This window comes from Centruroides vittatus, unplaced genomic scaffold, assembly GCF_030686945.1.
Source record: "Centruroides vittatus isolate TY-2023 unplaced genomic scaffold, ASM3068694v2 contig_976, whole genome shotgun sequence".
NCBI classification, from domain to species: domain Eukaryota; kingdom Metazoa; phylum Arthropoda; class Arachnida; order Scorpiones; family Buthidae; genus Centruroides; species Centruroides vittatus.
In genome coordinates this window covers 2,022,390-2,046,503 of record NW_027122649.1, presented here as the reverse complement: position 1 = coordinate 2,046,503, position 24,114 = coordinate 2,022,390, and the positions used below count along the sequence as shown (strand labels likewise).

Below are 24,114 nucleotides of genomic sequence, written 5' to 3'. Positions count from 1 at the left end.
TATATCTCAATTCTGCTACATAATAACTAAATGCAATTGCACAGGAGTATGGATAATCAGTAATGGCCTATTGTTTGGTTTAGATAACATGCAATCTTCAACTGTTTGCTTGGGGGAAAATCTTATCTACATAGTCTTGAGCACTCAAGGCCATGTAGAGACTCCTCATAGAATTTTTGTCACAGTTTTTTTTTTTTGTTTTGACAATATTCAATTGCTTTCTCTTTGAGTCCTTTAATCAAAGAAAAAACATTTTGTTCTGATCTTGAAATGCTGTATGATTCTGTAATTTTAACTCTACCATTATTTTTCATAGGACCCAAGATAGGATTTGCCCCATGCAAAAGTGAGTTGAAAGTACATGGTGTCCAAATCAACAAATAATCCACCACCAATAATCCTACAGTTCGCCAATTACCTGTAGTACAATGCAATTACATTTACACTCAAACCTATTTTTGTGCGGTCTTTTTTTGTGCGATTTTTTATCTGTGCAATTTGTTTTGTGCAATTTTTTTGTGCGGTATACCAATTTGATTGAAATTCATATACCGCACAAACAAACAAATTCGCACAAAAAAAGACCGCACAAAAACAGGTTTGAGTGTAGTTGTTATGTAGCAGAATTGAGATGCAACCTGATGCAATGTTTGTGTTTACATCCTGAATAAGGTGAAACCATTTTCTGAAAGTTGAATTGTTAAAAATCCGTAAAAAATATATAAATAAATTTGATGTGGCAAAATTTAATTTAAAAAGTGAAAAATAATGAAGACATTAAATTCAGTAAGTACAGAATTTAATTCAAGTACAGAAAATTCTTCATAACTCACTGATTACACATTATTGTTTGAACAAAAAATATTGAAGATATCAACCATTTATTTTTAAATTCTCATTTGCATTAAATAAAAAATCAATAACGTCAGGAAAATTTTTAAGAAAACACAAAAATTCTAATATTATTATTAAAAGAATTATGAATACATTATTTCAACTGATTAAATGGAGATACATAAATAATTAAACATAGATTGTGTTTAAATCAATTACCATGCATACATATGTATTTTTAATATAATAATGTTTTTTTAGCTTTATTATATTTTTGTAAATATATTTTGTAAAAGTTATTCCCTTGGGATTATTTTCATGTATCTATTATAAGGATAGTTTAGTGAAATAACATTTAGAATGTTAAGTACTATTTTTTCTTGAAATTGATTTTTGTAAAGACTGTTCCTCTTCTAATATGAAAATTATAGTAATTATTTAAATGTGTGTATATTTAAAATATTTATAATCTTAAGAATAATTTACATTGTATGCTTAACATTCATGAGAATATACATTAGTAACAAATAACTTTTATTTATTAATTAAATATCTTTATTTAAAAATATACATTTATTTTAAAGTTTTGTCATGTAATTAGTCAAGAATAATACAACACTCAAATTTAAAAATATACAAAAAAATACATGTTGTAAGTAAATCCTGTTTAACTATATTTATTTTAATATTTATAGAAGCGCATACTCATCAATCAATGATATTTCTTGTGGTTTCTCTTATACTTAAAGTATTTTTTAAAAATTTATTTTCTTTTTTAACTTAGATAATTATACATTCATGACATATTTTTCCAAGGTTCCAATAATTTCTGTATTCCAAACTTAATTATATTTTCACATTATATTAAATTATTTATTATTCTACATATTTACTGACCTTGAGATGAATGAGTTGGTTTGTTGTTAATTGAAAGGTTTTTACTTTCAGACAAATAAATTTTTTTTATTGCATATTTTATGTACTTAGCTGTTTGCTTTTAGCTTTTTAATTGAATATAAAGAGGTTCAAACCTTCTAAATTCTTTCAAAATACGAAATTATTGTGTTTTTAAATTTAATAACTGTTTTGTGTAGTTAGTTTGAAATTAAAATAGATTAGCATTAAAAGAACAATTTTATAATTCTCTAAATAGTTGTATATATATTCTATTTGTTAAAGTATAGAGGAAATATGAAATATTCCTTTTATGTTTAAAATAAAATCAAAAATTCATAGAACTTGCAATTTAAATTTTCACCCTTTAATATGAAATTAATGCTATTTAGTTAATTAGGATAATGAATTTATTGAAAACATTGAAAATAATGTTTAAAGTTTCAATCTTAGTGTTTTCATCCAAAAAAAAAAGACTGACTAATTTACGTTAGACTACAAATATATTTAATCTTCTGTAAATGCTAATGTTACCATAAATATATTGGATTTGTATTGAATTTGTTAAATGTCTGTTCTATCATTATATGGTCATCTTGTTTGTGTAGGATTATTTAACTGTTTTTGAATAAAACTAAACTATTATTTGTTACTAGAAATATAAAATTGTATGATAAGCTTTATTAGGATAAATGCATTTCAATTACATAATTTGTTAGGTTTTCACTAAGTTAGGAACTAAACTTTTTTCTGATGATTCTGTATTATAATAAATGTGAAAGGTTTTACTACTGTGGCATTAATTTTAAGTTAACCAGTCGGCTGTACAATAAATTCATCAAGATTTTAATAATTTATCTTCAGCCTTTCAGATTAGCTATGATGAAAGTTTCAATGTCATAAAAAGATTTTGCATATAAATATTATTAGAGATCTTAAAGAAATCATTTAGTTTTTCTATTTTTTGAAAGTAATAATTATTACATTAACTTTTGAAGACTATTTGTTCGTATTGAATATATATTCAACATTTGTATCTTATCTTTAGTTATAGAACAAAAATCTGGAATTGTAATTCTTAGAATATTCAAGAAGTATTTTAAACTTATAAATAAATAAATACAAAGTAGGGATATAAATATAACAAAGGGTAGCAAACATTAAGTTAAAATAAATAAAATGTATTATGAAACTAGTAATTGAACTATATCTGACATTATGTTAGATTGATACAATGGCTTTATTAGAAGAAAATTTCTTACTTTTTTGTTTTCATGATAGTATATTAATGTTATAATATTAATACTATTATATTAGTATATTATAATACAGTAATATAATCTACAAAATATTTATTAATAAATACCGTATATCTTGGCAGGTAAGACGATAGTTGAATCATAAAAAAAAGCCCTGAAAATCCGGGGTCGTCTTATAGGACAGATACAAAAAAATTAGATTGAAATTTATATAAATTAAAACCATTATAGTAAAACGGACGAACCGTAATTATTTACTAGTAGAGAGTAGAGTATGTCCACAAAATAGAATAGGCATACGATGTTTTTATGAATAGTCAAGGTACTCAAATGCCCGAATATAGAATTTTTAATTTGATTGTAAGTATAAAAGTTTATTGTTTAAAAAATTTATAAAGTTCTATATTTGAAAAAGAATAGGATATTTGCATGTCAAATACAGTGCAATTATTTATATAAATACATTCAAACAACTTGAATAATTCAATAAATCAAATAACTATTGCAGAACTCCATGCAGGTTATAATGTAGCTAATTAATGGTTACATAAAATAATTTAGCTGAAAAACAGATGGTTAAATATTTAAATGTAGATTTATTTCTAATTATTAAATATAATACAAGATGGCTGCATAACCTCTATCTTTTGATAAAATTACTTTATTTGATCATTGATTAGCTTGTATATTAGAGCTGGCATGTATATTTGATAGTTATTTGATTTATAGATAATTTGCATATTATTTAATATATAGTAAATCTTTTATTATTAATTTTAAAATAATTACATTAAATTTATATTCATTTTAACATTTTATGATTTTAATGTGTAGGACAACATTTAATTACTGCTGTTGCAGAGAATATGTATAATTTTCATACAACATCATGGAATCTTGGAGATGAATTGAGTTATATTGAACTGGACACACCAACTATTTCCAATGATAAGATTACTGAATTAGAAGAAGTTTTGAATGAAAAAATTAGAGAAAATATTCCAGTATATGTAAATTTATTTAATCGTGATGCTGCAGAATTAAAAGAAGTTTGTAATTTTTATAATTCTTTTAATATAGTTCTTAATAAGTATTTAAGTAATAATATAACTTTTATAACAGTACAATGTGTATATATTTATTTCTGGACAGAATACATGTAATAACAGTCTTTGTAACTCTAGAATACTTTTTATCAATATCCATAAAGAGAAGAGCTCTTACATAATTTAAGTCAATGTTTTGATTCTACTCTTTAAACTCTTCTCTATTGAAATGTTTTCCATTCTAAATTCAAATTCTATTCTCATCAACTTCAAATCATTTCAAAAATTTGTGATGCCATTTTAGTGGCATTGGTTACTGCAAATAGTATATTTATTTCATAAACTGAAAGGAAAAACTTTAAAAATTTAAGTTTATTATAAATATAGAATGCAAATAATTAAAGAATCCCTGTTTAGAATAATCTTTATTTAATAATAACTTCAACTTTATTTTCTTAAATAGAAACTCCATTTTTTAAAGCTATCCTCCAACTAATGCCAAATATTATTGGGCTAGAAATGGCTATAATATTAATAATTTATAAGACAATTTGGCACTAGAGGTAGGCATTAGGTGCCATCTCTTGATAAATTTAATAATTATAATTTTTTTGAAGTACGTCGGATGTTAAATTTTTGTTTAATAAATTAAAACATAGTCGCTCTGGAAACATTTTTTACTTCCCTAGACGATCTCCATTTTTTTCCCTTTTTGTTCTAGAACAATTTTTCCTTTAGATGACCGGACCTTTCTTTAGAGGCTACTCAGCCATCCAATATTAAAAAACAGTTCTTTAAAACAGGGTTAATCCAATTAAAATTATAAAAATTTCTTAAAAATTGGAAAATGGGATCTTATGACGTCTTTTCTTACATCTATGTCCATTCGGGAGTTCAGGCCTTTATCCACTCAAAAAATGCGCTGGAAAATGTAGATTTTGTTGACTCGGTCCCTCTGGCGACGATTTTTCATTTAAAGTTTTTTGAAGTACGTCGGATGTTAAATTTTTGTTTAATAAATGGACATAGATGTAAGAAAAGATGTCGTAAGATCCCATTTTCCAATTTTTAAGAAATTTTTATAATTTTAATTGGATTAACCCTGTTTTAAAGAACTGTTTTTTTAATATTGGATGGCTGAGTAGCCTCTAAAGAAAGGTCCGGTCATCTAAAGGAAAAATTGTTCTAGAACAAAAAGGGAAAAAAATGGAGATCGTCTAGGGAAGTAAAAAATGTTTCCAGAGCGACTATGTCTTAATTTATTAAACAAATTATAATTTTAATTAAATAATTTAGAAGTACTGGAAGAAAAGAATCGACTTGGAGCGGGACTTGAACCCGCAACTCCTGCTTACTGTGCAGATGCATTGCCAATTACGCTACTTGGACCTCCGGTCTGATCTCCTCTTCCAGTATATATAAGCTTACATTATAACCATTGACAGTTATTACAATTCCGGTTGGGGACGCATCCAGCGCCCACGTCCTGTCAACATCTCCCAGTACTTCTAAATTATTTAAATTATTTAATTAAAATTATAATTATTAAATTTATCAAGAGATGGCATCTAACACCCAATTATAGTGCCAAATTGTCTTACAAATTATTAATATTATAGCCATTTCTAGCCTGATAATATTCGGCATTAGTTGAAGTATATTGAGTTTGATGATGATGTTTGTTTACTCCATTTTCTATTACACATTATAATTCTTCCATCAAAATCAAACAAACATTTATCTAAAACATTTTTTAAAAGATGCACTTATCAGAAGTTATAATCATTTTAAGTTTTACACAGCTGCCACAGTGGCGTGCTGTCATTGGAATATGTGCCATCATTGGAAGGTGGAAGCGGCACTTCCACCTTCCAATGATGGCACATATTTTAGTGTACTTTGAATTAATTAAAATGAATATTTTATTATAACTGCATTATGTATCTTATTACAAATTTCTATACTACATGTGAAAAAAATGATAAGATTGCTATTGTATATTCAAATATCAGTGGCGGAATGGAAGCGCTTACGAGACAGCTTCCACGGCGAGAATAACTGAATGGTGTAAAGCAGCCAGAGGGCATTGGCGCATGCGCTTTACAGAGCACCAACCTCACCCGGTTTAGCTGGTGGAAGCTACACACGTGTAACGCTTCCAACGATTCTATCCCTTAGCCACTGGGTAGGGAGCTGTCTGACTAAGTGAATTGTTTAAGATTTAAAAAGTAAAGAGTATTCAATGTTATTTTTATGTACGTTTTTTTGCAAAGTTATATTTAATTATAATTTTTTTTAATTATACTGTAATTATATTGACAGATTTTCAGACATAAAATCTTTAGAATTTTTATCACTTTTAGATGTTAATAATTTTAATATTATGAAAAACAATTTTCCCAAGCGTGTTTTAATTCTTTAAATTAAGTAAATTTTATGGAAAATGTTTTTATTTATTTAAATTACGTAGTGAATCGCAATATTTATATTCGTGTCCGGACTATATTGACAAGTAACTCTTAAACATAAAACGTATTATAATTAATGTCGGTCCGAACAAAGACGTACTAAAAGAATTATATGATTTAATATCATTAATTTTTATGATACCATCTACCAGTGCGTCTGTTGAGCGCAGTTTTTCGACTACGAAGCAAATTCATACATTGACCAGGAAAACTTGGTCGGAGGAAAAATTGTCATCGCTAGTGTTGCTTTCGATAGAAAAAGAGCTTTCAAATACGTTGACAGAGTCGACGAGCAGCGACTTTTATGATAAAGTAATTAACGACTTTGTGGAAAAAATCGCCGAATAGAATTAGTTTATAAAAAATTAAAAAAAAACAAGTTTTTCTATCATTGTTTGTATCATATCAATTTGTATTATGTATTATTTGTATTTTAGAACTAAAATACATAAATTGTTTATTGTTGTCATTTCCAGTATTTGTTTAAAACTTTTATGGAAATTTCATGTACCAGACAGGTCTGACCCGTCACGAAAGATGCAAAAAAACGGTTAATTTAGAGAAAAATTTATTAGTTTAAAGAAACATAGATAAACGTCATTTGTAGTCGGACACCCATTGTTTATATCAAACTGCCAGGCAGAAACCATAAATTGCGGAAGGAAGTCGTCCTACGATTGGTGGAAGATTGAATTCGTCTTCGATTTTGATTTTTCTTGTGCTCCAGGTAAGAGTCTTGTTACGGTTAGTAACGAGGGACCAACCATTCGGGAAGCATGATTGAGGGAGAATGACCAATCAAATGGATGAAAGAAAGAATGGAGATTGATATAATCCCCGACAATTGAGGACACCTGGCACTCGGTTAACGTTCCAAATAACCATAACGCTGTGTCAATGTGCAAAAAAGAAAAAAAAAGTCTATTTTGTCTTTTTTGTCTATTGTGCCAACCTGTAACCCGTGCCACTTCGGACTTAGACCGTGTCCCCGACGCCAATGGATGAAGTTTCTCCGTGCCTTACAGACTTGTCAACGCCGATGTCCCGGGGCCACCTTCGATCGACCATCAAAGAACCACATCGACACCCAGGATGTCTGAACGGCTGATTGTTCTAAACCAAACTATTTTGTACATAGTATATGTTTATTTTATGTTTCTTTTTTGTCGGTTTTTGTCAGATATGTCTCTTCCACCACCATGCAGGTACGAATGGACCCTAGGCCATCACTGATGCACAATTAACTGATTGCTCCTGGAAGTCAGCTTCTTACAGAAACACAGCTTTCCTATCATCAAATGTCACGGCACGCCACTGAGCTGCCACATGATAAATGTGTTATCTGTGAAGTTTATTGAATAAAATGAAGAAAAATGCTTAAAAATCTTTAGGAAACTATTATTATTTGATAGAATCAAGATCGACATCTCTTCACTACAAGATTGATGGTGCTAATATTCTGTGGCACTAGTTTTGTATCAGTTTTTCTTTGAAGAATGAGTCTAATGATTTAAATAATAATAGTTTCCTAATGATTTTTAACCGTTTTCCTTCATTTTTCGATGAACTTTACAGATATCCAGATTCATGCAAGCATTGTGTGGTGGCTGCATAAATCTTCAAACACTCATAACTTCTGATAAGTGCATTTTTTGAAAAATGCTTTAGATAAAAATTTGTTTGTTTTTGATGTAGAATCATAATATGCAATTAAAAAAATGAGGTTTCCATTTAAGAAAATTAAGTTACCCCCATTTTTACTGATGGTAATACCATCTGTGATGAAACCAATAGGGCCATCTTGTGTCCCTCTTGATGCAAAACATTTTCAGTCTAGAACACTTATTTTGTACAATATATAATTTTTGAGATATTTTGGTGACTGATAAAATGGGACATATACATATATGTATCGTGCCAGAGTAATGCTTAAATTAGCTGAATGTCATAGAGCAGTGTTCTGCAACCGGTGTGTCGTCACAATGTGAAAGATGTGATGTGAACTTTTACATCTTCTATTAATTGTCAAGTTTTATTTATATATTTTTATCACAGTTGCTGTGTTTCTTATGCTTGTATTATTTCATTCTCTCCCGCAGCACTGATGAAATAAGATGATGTTTGTTTATTCTTTATTACAAGCCACACATCCACGCATTTTTACGTATTCTAAGAAATTAAATGTAAAATAAATTTTCTCACAGGTGTTAATGTCTGTTTAATAATAATGATGATAATAATAATAATAATAGGTTAGTGACATTACGTAATTCTATTATCATATCATACGTTTTTGAGGGGAATAACATTTTAGTGTGCCGTGTTGAGTCATGGATGTGCTGCAAGTAGAAGGTTGTGGAACACTGTCATAGAGGACCATGGGCACAAATTCTTCCTCTTTAGGCAAGTAATTAACCTGTATGATTTTATAGTCCAAATTAATAGATCTAAAAGTGAAGATTGGATGGAGGTTTTGTTATCCAGTTTGATAAGTTTTCTTTACATCTAGCTTGTAAATAGATGGCTAACAGAATAGATTTATTAACATCTGTTTTGTTATCAAGCTTTGGTTATTTATTTAACGTTTTATTTTTGTGTTTTTTTTTAATATACCTCCAAAAATTTCAAGACCTCTTTTTTTTCATTAAATTCCAAAAAAGAAACCCTTTTCCCAAGAGGCCATACTGGGGCAAGAAGTTTTAAAAACCTTTGCATCCTGTGATTACTGAAAACAGCATTGTTTGTGTGTGCTGTTGCCCTCATGGCCCACGGTACATGCAGTGATCACAAGTGGATCATGTTGCACATGGATATCAAACAGAACAACACTGAATTCTCAAATGAAATATCTAGTAGTCTAATCCTAGTAACATTTTTTCTGTTCCTATTACCATATAAAAATTGAACTAAATTTTTTATCATTTTCATCAATTTTGTTTAATTTAGATCTTTAGACTGGGCCACTTGCTATAGACTATTATAAACTGAAATAATTCAAAAATGTTTCACTGTGTATTAATTTTGCTTAATACTTTTTAATTAGTATCTGTTTCATTGCTTTAAAACTTTTAAATTAAATATATTTCTTTTATTTTTTTTAGGTAAGAACAAGGTTAGAGCTTCCTGATGATGAAAATAAACTTATTAGAGTAGTAAATATTAAGGGAATAGATTCCAACACTTGTTGTGGAACTCATGTTTCATCTCTTGGTCACTTACAAGTAATATTAATCGTCTGCTCTTTATATAGATAATATAAAAAATTCAGATTTATTTTTTTTAAATGTAACTTTTTTTTCATACATTTTAAGAATATTTATTTTCTTCTAATTCCATTATCAAATACTGTACATAAATTATGTAGTCCCTCAAATTAAACATTTATTTAAAGAAGTTTTTTTCTGATTAAAGGTAACTGTACTGATAACTTGGAAATGTTAATTGATTTTTGATTTTTGTATATAGACTTTTTGTATTAATAATTAAAAACTAATTTATCCTATTAACATTAAACAATATGCAGAATGAGTCAAAAGTCCCTTGCACACTTTTCATAAAATTAAAACATAATTGGTAGCTGAAAAAATTTATACAAATCCAAATAACATTGCCTTTTTCGTTATTAAAGAACTGAGTATTTAATAATAATAATAATAATAATAACAACAACAACTCTCCCGTGGTCACCACCTGGTCGTGGTGGGAGAGCCCAGTAATTTTACTGATCCATAGGGCAATGCAGGCTGGAGCACAAGCTCCTGGTAGGGACACCCATGCCAGGTCTATGGGGAGAAATGAAGCTAAGAGTGACCACACACCCACATTCTGTGGAGATATGTATCATGGTAGTAACCAGATCTAAATGTGATACCGGCTCGGACGTCGCCTGGGTTAACAAGGTCCGCGTTCGTGAGTTAGGCAGAGGCTCACGTTCGAAAAATAGGCCACAGTCTCCCTTGGTTACCGGTGGCGAAAGCAGCACTGGCCCAAGCATGGCTACTGCAATGCCCTCAACAGATGTGAGGAACCAACCCAGCCTTGGTGTTTCTGTGGCAATGCATCCACAGACCACAAAGGCTGGAAAACCACGCCAACGGATGAAATGGACGGTAGAAATGAATGAGTTTATCATCTGTACTTACTACACGATCACAAAACTCGAAACAAACGTGACAGCATACAGACAACAACTACACCTTAGATTCACACAACAGTATCCTCATCTCACTGTCACCGAACAAAGGGTTGTTGATCAAAAAAGAACAATTATACACAACAACCTTATTCCACAAACGACACTTGAACTTATCAAACAACAGGTTGCTGATCAAATACATCAACAGACAGAAACATCTAACATTAATGAAGATCATGTAACCTGTCAGGATAATCCAGGAACAAGCATTGATAATAACACACATACAACAATTACCACTAATGATACTACAGACACTTCCTCATCCATCACTGATAACATAGACATGGATTTAGTTAATACGCTCTCACTTATATTTCAGAACACTCACTAAATATACAGGCACAGATCCCACACAAAGACCACGAATACCAAAAATCAACACGTCGAAGGAAGTAGGAAAAACACTAAATTATGTAAACACTCACTTACTACCACACTACATTCATTCAATTTCTACACTCTCAGACATTCATACATTAGTTTATGCTGGGGCAGTCACAGTAGTGACACAACATGGACTGAAAGTACAATCACAGACAAATACACAGAAAACACAATTCTATCACAAACCTGCCTGGCAGAGAAGAATAGAAACACAAATAAATGACATTAGACAGCAATTAGGCAGGCTGACACAATACACTAAAAACAACATAACACCCAAATTAAGGAAACAGCTCAAAAACATTTTCAAGAAAATAAAAACACACACAAAACATGAACGTCACAACACACACATTACAGAATACATTGATACACTAAAACAAAAACTTGCTGCCAAAGCACGTAGACTCAAACGATACAAAACATGTACACTACGAAAACAACAAAATAAATTATTTACAAACAATGAAAAACTCTTTTACAGACAAATTAATAACAAAGCAAACACTGATACACAGCACAGTGGCACACCAACAGAAGAAGAACTCACAACATATTGGTCTTCTCTTTGGTCCAGTGCTGTCACGCACAATGCTGAAGCAGGCTGGATCGAGGAGGAGAACAGAAACTTACACAACATACCAACTATGCCCTGTGTTGAAATAAGCATACATGATTTCCAATACACTGTTAACAGAACACACAACTGGAAGACACCTGGTGTAGACAACATTCACAATTTCTGGTACAAAAAGTTTACATCACTGCACCAGGAACTAGCTAAACACCTAACACACATCATCATCAATCCACAAGACATGCCAAATTTTCTTACTCAGGGCATCACCTACATGAAACCTAAAAACAACAATACCACAGACCCCACACAATACAGACCAATTACATGTCTTCCAACACTCTACAAATTATTGACATCCTGTATTGCAAACAAAATATACAAACATGTTGAAGAACACGACATTCTAACAGAACAACAAAAAGGTTGCCGTAGAAATCACAAGGGATGCAAAGAACAGTTACTCATAGATTCAGTCATTCTACGGCAAGCACACAAACAACACAGAAACATACACATGGCATATATAGACTACAGAAAAGCATTCTGACAGTGTTCCACACAGTTGGCTGCTACATATTCTACACATGTACAAAATACATCCATCACTCATTACATTCTTTCAAAACACTATGCAGCACTGGAGAACAACACTACATCTCAGGGTTCATAACACTTCCATACAAACAAACCAAATCTTTATTAGGCGAGGAATTTTTCAAGGAGATTCCTTGAGTCCTCTCTGGTTCTGCCTAGCCTTGAATCCATTATCCAACATGTTAAACAACACACAATATGGCTACAATATCAGGCATGAAAAAACAACACAGTATACACTGTCACATCTCATGTACATGGATGACATAAAACTTTATGCATCCACACAAAAACAACTTCATCAACTCCTACAAATCACACATTCATACACCAAGGACATACAAATGGAATTTGGCCTAGATAAATGCAAAACACTTCACATAGAAAAAGGAATCCTGAAGAAAGAAGATTTTGCACTTGGAAATGGAGACGTTATTGAATCCATGGAAGAGGGCGAGTTCTACAAGTATTTAGGATTCCAACAGGCCAAACTAACAGAACATACACAAATAAAGCAAAGATTAATTAAAGAATACCAAAGTAGGTTAAATGCTATTCTCAGAACACAGTTAAATGCAAAACACTACAGTCAAAGCAATAAACACATATGTCATTCCAGTACTCACATATTCTTTTGGAGTTATACATTGGACTCACACAGATCTCGAGCAACTCCAAAGGAAAACAAGAACTACACTTACTAAGCATAAACAACATCATCCTAAATCCGCCACAGAAAGATTAACCCTTCCACGTAAAGATGGCGGACGTGGCCTGATTGACATAGTTAACCTTCACTACAAACAAATACAGTCACTGCGAGAGTTTTTCTACAAAAAACAAGAAACATCACAATTACATAAAGCAGTAACTCTAGCAGACTCAAATAACACACCATTAAACTTACACTCACATCATATGGACACAACGCAACATATAAAAAGCACAGACACCATTAAGCAATCGTGGGCTCAAAAGGCACTCCATGGCAGGCATCCTTATGATCTGGCCCAGGATTTTGTTGACAAAACTGCGTCAAACAGCTGGTTAGCACAGGGATGCCTCTTTGGGGAGATGGAAGGATTCATGATTGCCATACAGGATCAGGTCATAAATACTAAAAACTACAGAAAACACATACTCAAAGATACAACACTCACAAATGACACATGCAGAAAATGTCACGTCATGCCAGAAACTATACAACACATCACCTCTGGTTGCAAGCTCTTGGCACAAACAGATTATTTACACAGACATAATCAAGTAGCAAATATAATACACCAAGAGCTTGCAAAGAAACACAAATTAGTAGACATCCACGAACCATACTACAAATACATTCCACAGACAGTATTGGAAAACAACACGCACAAAATGTACTACGACAGAGCCATAATCACAGATAAAACAATTTACCACAACAGACCAGACATCACACTCATTGACAAACACAATAAAATCACATACATTATAGACATATCCATTCCAAACACTCACAATATACAAAACACATGCACTGAAAAAATTAGCAAGTATACAGAACTCGCCCAGTAAATAAGGCATCTGTGGAGGATGGATAGGGTGCTTATTGTACCTGTTGTTCTTGCCTCTACAGGTGTCATACCACACACACTACACAAAAGCCTGGGCACATTACAATTGAATAGAAACACATACATCACACTACAGAAGACCACTATATTGAATACATGTCATATTGTGAGAAAATTCCTGAATACAGACACACACACTGATACACTTCTTTAATTTCTGTTTTGGTTACTATGCCTTGACTTTGGTCTGGCATAGTACACAGCCACCGGTGTTAACCGAGTATATCTCACTTAACCCAACATAATAATAATAAATCTAATTTTATATTTCTAGGCAATAAAATTATTATATGCTGAAAAAGGGAAGAAGAACAAGACAAATTTATATTTTGTTGTTGGAAATAGATTACTTCAGTATATGTCAAACTGTGTACATAGAGAAAGGAGCATGAATAATATATTAAAGTAAGCAAATTAATAATTTTATAAGACAAAGAAGTTATCAGATAGCATAGTTATATCTAATTGATTTCTTAACATAAGTAGTAAAATATATTATTAAATGCTGTAATATTTTTAATTTATACAATATAATTTTTATTTTAATATAAGTTTGTTTTTAATTTAATGGTCTTAATATTTTTTCTTCATTTTAATTTTGTTATATCTCATTTTATGCTTCTAAAATTATAATAAATATGTTTTATGAAAACATTATTTAATTTGACTCTTTCAAAAGATTCTTCATGATTTCAGAATATATTTCATTGAGACAAATGCTTGTATTTAAAAAAACATTTTAAATGAAAGATATAAAAATACAGTATAATCCATTTATAAGTAACATTTAAAGAACTAGTTAAGACTGATAACTGAAATACTGATTTTAATAAACAAAGTTTTAAAAATTTAATTTAACTTTTAAACTTTTTTTATTATAATTATATAATTAAATGTTTATAATTTTACATTTATAATTAAAACAATGTATTTTTTTAATTAAACATTAATTACAATTAAATTATGTATTTGGGTTCAATTGTTAAATGGGGGAGGAAATCTTACATCATATATATGACATTTCCTATTGTAATTATGATAAATAAATAAAATGTAGGGGTTTTTTTTTTTAACTATATTATACAACTCTCTTACTAATATAAGAAAAATATTATTATAAATTGAAAAATACTATTCAAGTAAGAAAGTTCAGTATAGTTTAATTTTTTAATTTTTCTAAAGATTATTTAGTGCAATAAAAACAATTAATGTTTGTAGTTAAATTTATAAATTTTTTTAAATAAATAAAACAAAATTTGATTGGGCTGAAATTTGAAAAAATGGTAAATCTACAGATTTCCACTGTTGTCCATCTGTCTGCCCTCCCTTAATCTCAAGAAAGATGTTAGATAAATGAGTCAAGACCAGATATGGATAGCTTGGAGGCAGGAGGCCCCAATTAACTATATGTGAACTTTGGTCTAGACTGGAACTCTCATGATTTCAATTTAAAAATTTTTCCCAGAATGGAGTTACATAGATGACCAGCACGACTGTTGTTGTCAGGTAAAATATGATGTACAGAGGCAAGACACTACTAATTTGGGATTGAGAGCATATATTTTAAAATTAAATAAATTAAAAATTGCATCAAAATCAAAATAAATGAGCAAAAAATAATTTTTGCTCGGTTATTTTGATTTTGTATTATTTTTCTAAACACATTTAATCTGTTTTGAAAGTAGTTTTATATTTTAATGTTTTGATTTATAACAGATCTCCTCCTGAAGAGCATATACATATTGCTGATAAATTGCAAAAATCATTAAAATTTGCAAATAAGGTAAGAGGATATTTATTTAAAATAATATATTTTTATCTAAATTCATTAGATCATCTGTCATAATCTCTATTGATTTATCTTAAAAATAAAAGCTAAAGATATTTATGTAGAAAAATGAGATAAGGATATTTTGTATTTTTATTTGTATTAAATAGACTATCACTGCTTCTTTTGGTTACCAAAGATTATTTACTAAATAAGAAATTATTATTACAAAAATTACAGGAACAAAGATTATTATTTAAATAATTAATCCTTGATAATTGAAAGAAGCAGCAATAATCTATTTAATTGTCAGTATGGTATTATTAACTTTAAAAATATTTAATTTTACTGTAGTCCTACATGTTAGTATATTTTATTCTGATTTTAATTCCATAATTTTTATTACATATTTTTTACATTTATTCACAAATTTAAAGTCTTGGTGAGGATCATTCAAAGAAATTAATTGCAATTATTGTTGTTATTTTTTTACACTGTAAATCAAGATATTGTTTTCTGTAATATCTCTGTGTCTATGATATTAACACATTAATGTTATTTTAAATGAAATATGAAAAATCAATCTACATTAGTCATTATACTGTAAATGATTATTTTACATATTAAATCTTATATTCATCGAAATATTATACAAAGAATATATATTTACTAATTTCATTTGAATTTCTTTCATTAAATGTAGATCTCTATCAAATAAACACTTCTAAAACTTTTTTTTTAAACCAGCAAACTAGCAAACTTTAATGACTAACAAATGGTTATCTTCAGGTCTACAGATTTGAAGGTAGAATGTATAAACTTGATTATTCTATCTGATGATGATCATTGAATATGGTCAAAAATATTTGTTAGTCATTAAAGTTTTCATGTTTGCTGGATTTTATTGGTTTTTTAGAAGTGTTTATTTTATATTTACATCCAGTTTTAAAAAGATTGCAGCCTTTTTGTAAATCTGTATCTATGAATGTTCACAAAAGTATTAAATATTTTAAAACTTTAATTTATCTTTCTAAAATTCTTTTAAAACTTATATTTAGTATCTCCATACAGTTTGATCTTTAAAAAAGTTATTTAAAACTAATTATTAAATTAGAAAACAGAGAAATATAAGACACTATAAAAAAATATGTCCAAATACTAATAACATACTAATACATTAGCATAGTGGTTTCCAAACTGTGTGCTGCAGCATTCAGAGATGCCACCAAATCTAGTCAAGGGTACCACAGCTAATTAGTTATTATTTTAATTGTTAGTGATATGCCAACAATGTTTTTGCAGTGTCTTTTTTGTGTGCCTGCTTAAATTGTGTATCTTGAGATCCATCTCACTAAAACTTTTTAAATAAATGCAAGCCTTTTTTCAGAATTTTAAGTTGTTCTTTCCCTAGTAACAGAAAAAAAAAAAAAACAGAGAAACAGTTTCTAACAGACATTTTTACTTTTGTTTTGTATGTAAGCTTACATGAGTCAAAATTTGTAGTCAATATGTATGTGTCATATGAAAATAATTGTACTACATACATATAAATAAACAACAACTAACCCGTTATATATAAAGACCAACAACTGCCGAATTAGCCATTTGCTAGCCCGATAATTCGGCAGTTGTTGGTCTTTGTACTATATACATTTTATATAACGTAAATATAGCATTTATTCATTTTCTAAGGACTATTATTTACTTTGTTTGTTATTTAATATAATATCAATCAATTACTTTTAGATGGAAAGAGTACTACTTAGTCTGGGTTTACCCTCCACCCTCCAAAAAAAATATACTTATAGAGCATATATTTTATTTTTATTTATACAGTTTGTGTATATGTATGTATGTATATACAGTATAGAAATCCAACCATTTCTAAGTATGCAAAATGTAAAAATGTCACTGGCAAAATTGAACTTGTAAAACAAATTGTTGCTAAAATAAATATTTAAAAAATAATTTAAAATGCCACTGGTTTTTTACTTTTTAAAAACCAAAAGAATAAAATGTGATTATGTGCTGACCAAAACCTTAGATAGGTGATTAGTTTCAAAATAAAAGTTTCCAACCTTAATGTTTCCCACTTGAACACAAATTGAAAATGCTCCTGTAATATTATAACGTGAAAAATTAAGTACGGCTACAAGACATGGTAGATGTGAAATTTTTTATCAGTGTTTTATTGTGAAAATGCCAATTGCCAACCTTTTATTGTAGGTGCTTACCTACAATAAAAGGTTGGCATTTTGATCATTTTTAACTTGTATAATCTTTTAATAATCTATAATTGCTATTTTTAATGAAGATATAGTTATATCTTCAAGCTGTTTTTGCTGTTACTTTTGGGATGTACTGTAAAAGGATCTAAAGAATATAGACAAAAAAAATTATATTTTTATGTAAGTCTTCATATTCAAATTATTCTCAAAATTTAGTCAAATCTATCTGCATTCAAAAGAGAATTATTATTTTTTATTAAATTAGTTTTATGATCAGGAACTGAAATGCTTGAATTCATATTGTTTCAAAAAATATTTTTGACTGCTCTCAATTATTTCCATCTCTTTAATTAAATGATAAACCAATCCAAAGCATAACAAACTGTGAAAAAAATCATTTTGGTCAATTACTATTAAGACAGTAATTTTGACCTCAATATTTAAAATTCAGAAAAGTTTTAATGTATTATAACCTTTGTAAATTGTTTATATTGTTTTAATAATAAACTATGACTAAAGATTTTTCTTCATTTTTGAAATTTTTGTTATAAAAGAAATTTCAAAAATGAAGAAAAGTACATCTCATGTTACACAGTACATCTGTTATATCTGATAAATATTTTAATTTAGTTTATAAAACTAAATACTAAAGAAAAAACTTTCTGTTTTTTCAAAACAGTACAGTACAGCTATGGAATGCAAACTACATGCATACAATTCCACTGTGCATTTATAATTTTCTTTAATCTCATTGGTTCATCACAATTAATAAATTTAGCAAGATTACAAAATTAAGTCCAATCTAACATACCAAATTTTAAAAATTTGAAATGCAATAAATTAATATATTTCATTAGTAAGTAATGCCATCTTGGAACAGAGCTATAGACAAGAATTTTATAATTATAAGAAACTGCAAAAATTTGCATTTAATCTATAATAAAAATAATCATTATTAAACATTAATAATTGAATTTTTATAGTTCTGACGTTTTCTGTAGCAGTGTAGTTTAAGGGGGCTTTTGATGTCACAATACAACATGCTGAATACAAAGAGAATTTCAACACTTTGAGAAAATAGAGTTGTGCTAAAGTTTTCTGAATTTGACTAACACTTTTCACAACTAAAGAAAAAATTGCTAAAGAATTTTTCCAGGCAGGGGGTGCTCTGCATTTATATCAATTATTATATTGATTTCGAATGTTGCTGATATATATGCTAGATTATAAATATGATATAAAATAAAGAGTCAAATGCATGTAATTGTGATGCCACAATGCCAGGCTGCAATTTTTAATTAATTGTACTTTAATTTAAAAAATCATGTGACTTCCAGCCCAGACTGGAAATTTGTACCTCTGGCCCCTAAGCTTTCCTGGTCACAATTTTCATTTATCTAACTCTTTTCTCAAGATTAATGAAGGCCAGCAGATGACAGTGGGAATGTATAGGTGTGCAATCTGAAAATTGCAACCTAATAAAATATTGCAGATATTTTTTAATGTAATAATAAATAAAAAAGTTAAGTTATTTCATTTAATATGATAAAGTATTTAAAAGAAGATTTATTTTAATTTTATTGTCAATTATGAATTTTTAATAAAGTTGTTTCTTTGTTAATAATGAACTGAGGACAAATATAAAATATAAATGGATAAAAAATAAAGAACGAATAAATTGAATTAAGTTTATTCATCTATTTTAATTTATTCTATTTATGTTTTGTAGTTTTATGTTTAAGTAAAGTTTTTACAGTAATATTTATCTTTTATATAATTATAGTTTTATATATAGCTATTATTTACAGTTTTTTAGTTAACATTATCTTATTTACATTTATCTTTTCTAGTTTTATGTTTAAGCCAAGTTTCTGTAGTAATATTTACATTATGAATATTCATAAAATATATGAAGTTGTTTTTTATAGAATTTGCTTAATACAACAAGAGACTTGGCTATTGCCCAGGCTCAGCTGTTTAAACAATTAGATCCCTGTCCGCAGTTTTATTCTTTGCATAGGTAAGTGTGATGCTGCGAAACTTAGAATATAATACAAAGTTTTTACGTATTTAATAATTCATTGAAAAATCATAAATTCATTATAATTTATAAAAATGAAATTAAACATTTGGAAATTATTAAATTGTGGTATGTGATATGAAAAAATAAAATATAAAAAATATTTTTTTAGTTGTTTCAACTTACATGATAGATGAAAAATTTCCTTTAACATAAAATAATTTTTCTATTGTCTTTCAAAAAATAATAAATTTGTTAATAAAATATTTATTTATATGTATACATATTATAATATATATAAATGTATTTTTTTTTTTTTTTTAAGGAAAGATGCAGAAGCTGAGTTTATGAGCATATTTTCTGGAGAAGTAAATGATAAGGTAAGATTATTAATATATATTTATCAAACTGCTGAGAACATTTTTGTACTCATTTGAATTATATGTGGATTTCTTTATTAATGTCTGCATTCACTAAACACTAACTAGGAAATTTGCAAATTAGTTAAACTTTGGTTAAGTTTATTCTTAGATTAACAGGAAATTCTCTTATACTATTGTTTTAGCAAGGAAAGCCAAGCTATTTAGAGTTTAAATTTATAATCCAGAAACAGACCTAAGTACTTTCTTTTATCAAAAAATATGATGGGCTGTAAACAGCCACTAGAGTTGGATCTGCATGAACCATCACTGGCATTATATGTGGAAACTTTCATGGTAATTTTAGTATATACTTGAAATTAGGTGTAAGAAAAAAATCACTAAATTTTACCCTTTAAGAAACAGAATATATGTTATTTTATAGTATTATATAATTGCTTACAATTGTCAGTTACAATTGCCAAATACAGTTGCCAGTTGTCTATTATGTCTATTGGCAACACTGCCTGTGCAGTAACTTCAATTGATTCATTTAGTAGCTGTCAGTAATTTTGTTATCAGTTTATTGTTATTTTCTTTTCTGTGATAACAATTTATAATTTCTGCAAGAATAAACAATCCCAGTAGTTATGAAGTCAAATCAAATATTCTGATTTCTCAATGCAAAATATTGTGGTGCTGCAGAAATATATCATGAATTATGTGAAAACTATGGCTCTACGGTAATGAGTGAAGAAAAAATTAGGCAATGGTCTCACTAGTTTAAGGAAGGTCTCACAAATGTGCACAATGAAAGCAGTACAATAGTAAAGTAGAAGGCAGACAGCTAGATAGATGAGATAGTTAAGGTATCAGCATACTGCTCTTGGAGACCTGGGATTGAATCTGGGTGATCAAAAATCCCAGGAATTTTTCATGGGCATTTTGAACATAACACAGAAAGTTGACAGTTTATTCGATATAAGTTGATTTATAGTGCCATATCATAGGTATTAGAATTCTGTTATTGTGTAATATTAGAATTTAGAAATAAAATGTACATTTGTTATATCTAATGAATCATTCATTGCTTTCCTATTTAGATTGATTAATAGATAATAATAGATCATTAGTATAAGATGGAAAGTATTGATGTTATGTCAATAAAATTTTCACAAGATTAAAAACATAAGTAAATTTTTAATTTTCTGGATCATTTCTACTCTATGATAGATTGCACGATTTCTAGAATTACTTTTAATTACCTTAAATAAATAAATTAATAAATCTTTGCTTTTTAATAATACCATAAATTTCTTTTCTATTATTATTTCTAAAAATTGTGACAGCATTATTTCAATTTTAAATTCTATATCATTTTCTGTTTTCTTTTTCTATTAATTCTATTTAGAATGTATTATTGTTTTTGACCACTGGAGATATTAAAGGTTCTGGTCACATGTTGATTACTGGACCACAAGAAATATTGGAAAAATATGGACCAAAGTAAGAATTTTTTTATTAATCTTTCACTGTTTCTTGTTTGTTATAAAATATTGAAATATTTCTATTTAGTTTAGTTACAAAATTACATTAAAATTTCATAATAAGAATAAAAACAAAATGACTTTTAATGGAAAGAATTCAAAAACAAAAATAAGTTCTTGTACTTTTGAGCTTAACTGATCTTTATTAGTAACTCTAAATTTATAAAGATGTATAAAACATTAATATTTAACAAGATTTTATTAACATTATTTACAACTTAATAAGTATTCATGCATGCACCCTGCATAGCTCATGTTGGTTGTAATTTTTTTTATCTGCTCTGTCAGTAGCAAAGTCCATTCTTGAGAAAGAGCATCTTGAAGTTTTTAGAGAGTTGTTGCCAAAGGCTGATAAGGTATAACTCATCTCCCTAGAGCATCTCACACATGTTCTATGGGATTTTGGTTGTGAGATCTTACTGGCCTTTTCATGCAATGAATAGCTTCATTCTCAAGAAAGTCATTGGTGTGTGCAAGCATTATTTTTCATGGAAATGAAATTTGTATCCATAGCACCACAGAAAACTCTTGTGAAGTTTCAAAACCTTATCTCTGTAGTTTCTTGCAGTAATGGTGGTCATTGCAAGAAAATATAGCAAGGCCATTGAGTACAATGCCATTTCAGACATTAATACCATCACTTCCAGGCTGGTCTCCTTCCACAATGTTCATGGACTCTGCTGGGTTCTTTGCTCTCTTCAGATTTTAATCTGATGAAAATCATTCTATAGATTGTATCTGGATTTGTCAAAACTTTAACTTAAAGTTTGGATTTTTTTTCCCCTGACTAATTTGAGTTAACAAAGTTCCACTGTTTTTTTGAGGGGGCATTTTATATGTTAAATATAATTTTTTTCTCTTGTGAATTTGACTAAAATAGCTCAGAATTATATTCTTTCAAATTTAATGGAATATTTTATTTCCATAATAAAGAGTTATAAAATTTTTTAATAAAAATTTTTTAAAATATGTATTATACTTATAAAATAATAAATTGTGTTGTAAATTTTGTAGATAATTATTTCACAAGCTGAAATATATTAAAATATAATTTTAATTCTTTTAATTATATAGATCTGCATTATATATTGAGATTTAACAAAAATAGATTTAATTATTTTAGGTAAGCTCAAAATAAACATTTATTAAAAAGATTACAAAGGAAAACAATTAAGTAGTGAAGAAAACCTACAACAAATAATAGTAAATATCAAATGTTAACAAATAAATAAATTTCGTTTACATTTTTTTATAATGTTAATCTATGCAATTTCTTTTCAAATCTTGATTTCACAGCAGCAAACAGAAAATAGAAATCTAAAAATCATCTTTATTCATAAATTCCAAAAAACTTTAATTTACATTATAGAATTACCTTATTAAACAATCATTTTTTTCATCAGATTTGGTGAAAATATTAATTTTTTAAATTTACATGTAAATTTACATTCAACTGAATAATGATAAAAAAGAATTGCTTTTAGCCCTTGGTATAATTAAATTAATTAAAAATCCACTAATGTGGAGTAGATAATAATAAGGACTTATCACACCAGTGATTACATAAGTATGAGTAATTACTCATACTTATGTAATTGATTTTTAATGTACACCCCTTTTGTCTTATTAAATTACTACATTGATACCAGTGTTTGTGCTTATTATCACTGGTATGATAAGTCCTTATTATTATCTATCCCACATTAGTAGATATTTAATTAGTTTAAATAACGATTCACTATAATTTATTTTAAAATTTATTAGAAATTTATGTACAAATATTATTTTGCTTTACAGAATATGTGAATTACTAGAAGGAAAAGGAGCAGGTAAAAATGGAAGATTTCAAGCAAAGGTTAATAATCTCTCTAAAAGACCTCAAGCTGAAGAATTATTGAAATATGCAATTGAATGCAGTAATAATCATGAAAAATAATTATTAATTAGGCTATTTTCAAATGTTTTAATTTATTATTTTAAGATTTATTTATAAAAATAATTACTTAGGAATTACATTAAAGAATATTTTAAAGAAATTACATAACTATATATATATATATTTGATTTGTTTCCTGTGTAATATTTCTTCTAGACAGATCTAAATAAAATTGAGGAATGAAACATATTTGGTATACAGTATTGTTTAGATGATAAAATAAAATATATCAGTTCGTGATGTTAAAAACTTGACACACAGATAACAAACAGTAAAAACTATTTATTTTGTTTGAACATTTTAAACTTAAAAAAAAAAATGTTTTCAGGAACATTTTAAAGATAAATTACAGTTGATTCTTTGTCTTTGGTAAAGCCAGATTG

General features: G+C 28.3%; 1 protein-coding gene across 1 annotated transcript in view; it reads left to right on the top strand.

Moving 5' to 3' along the window:
* Positions 1-23,818, top strand: part of LOC136985764 (alanyl-tRNA editing protein Aarsd1-B) — a 29,528-nt gene extending 5,710 nt beyond the window's left edge. The window contains exons 4-11 of the mRNA XM_067283111.1: positions 3,822-4,036; positions 9,603-9,722; positions 14,148-14,278; positions 15,590-15,656; positions 19,798-19,889; positions 20,215-20,269; positions 21,660-21,754; positions 23,593-23,818. Of these exons, the coding sequence (XP_067139212.1) occupies positions 3,822-4,036; positions 9,603-9,722; positions 14,148-14,278; positions 15,590-15,656; positions 19,798-19,889; positions 20,215-20,269; positions 21,660-21,754; positions 23,593-23,731 (914 nt within the window). The 3' untranslated portion in view covers positions 23,732-23,818. The remainder of the gene's footprint in view (positions 1-3,821; positions 4,037-9,602; positions 9,723-14,147; positions 14,279-15,589; positions 15,657-19,797; positions 19,890-20,214; positions 20,270-21,659; positions 21,755-23,592) is intronic.
* Positions 23,819-24,114: the final 296 nt, after the last annotated feature.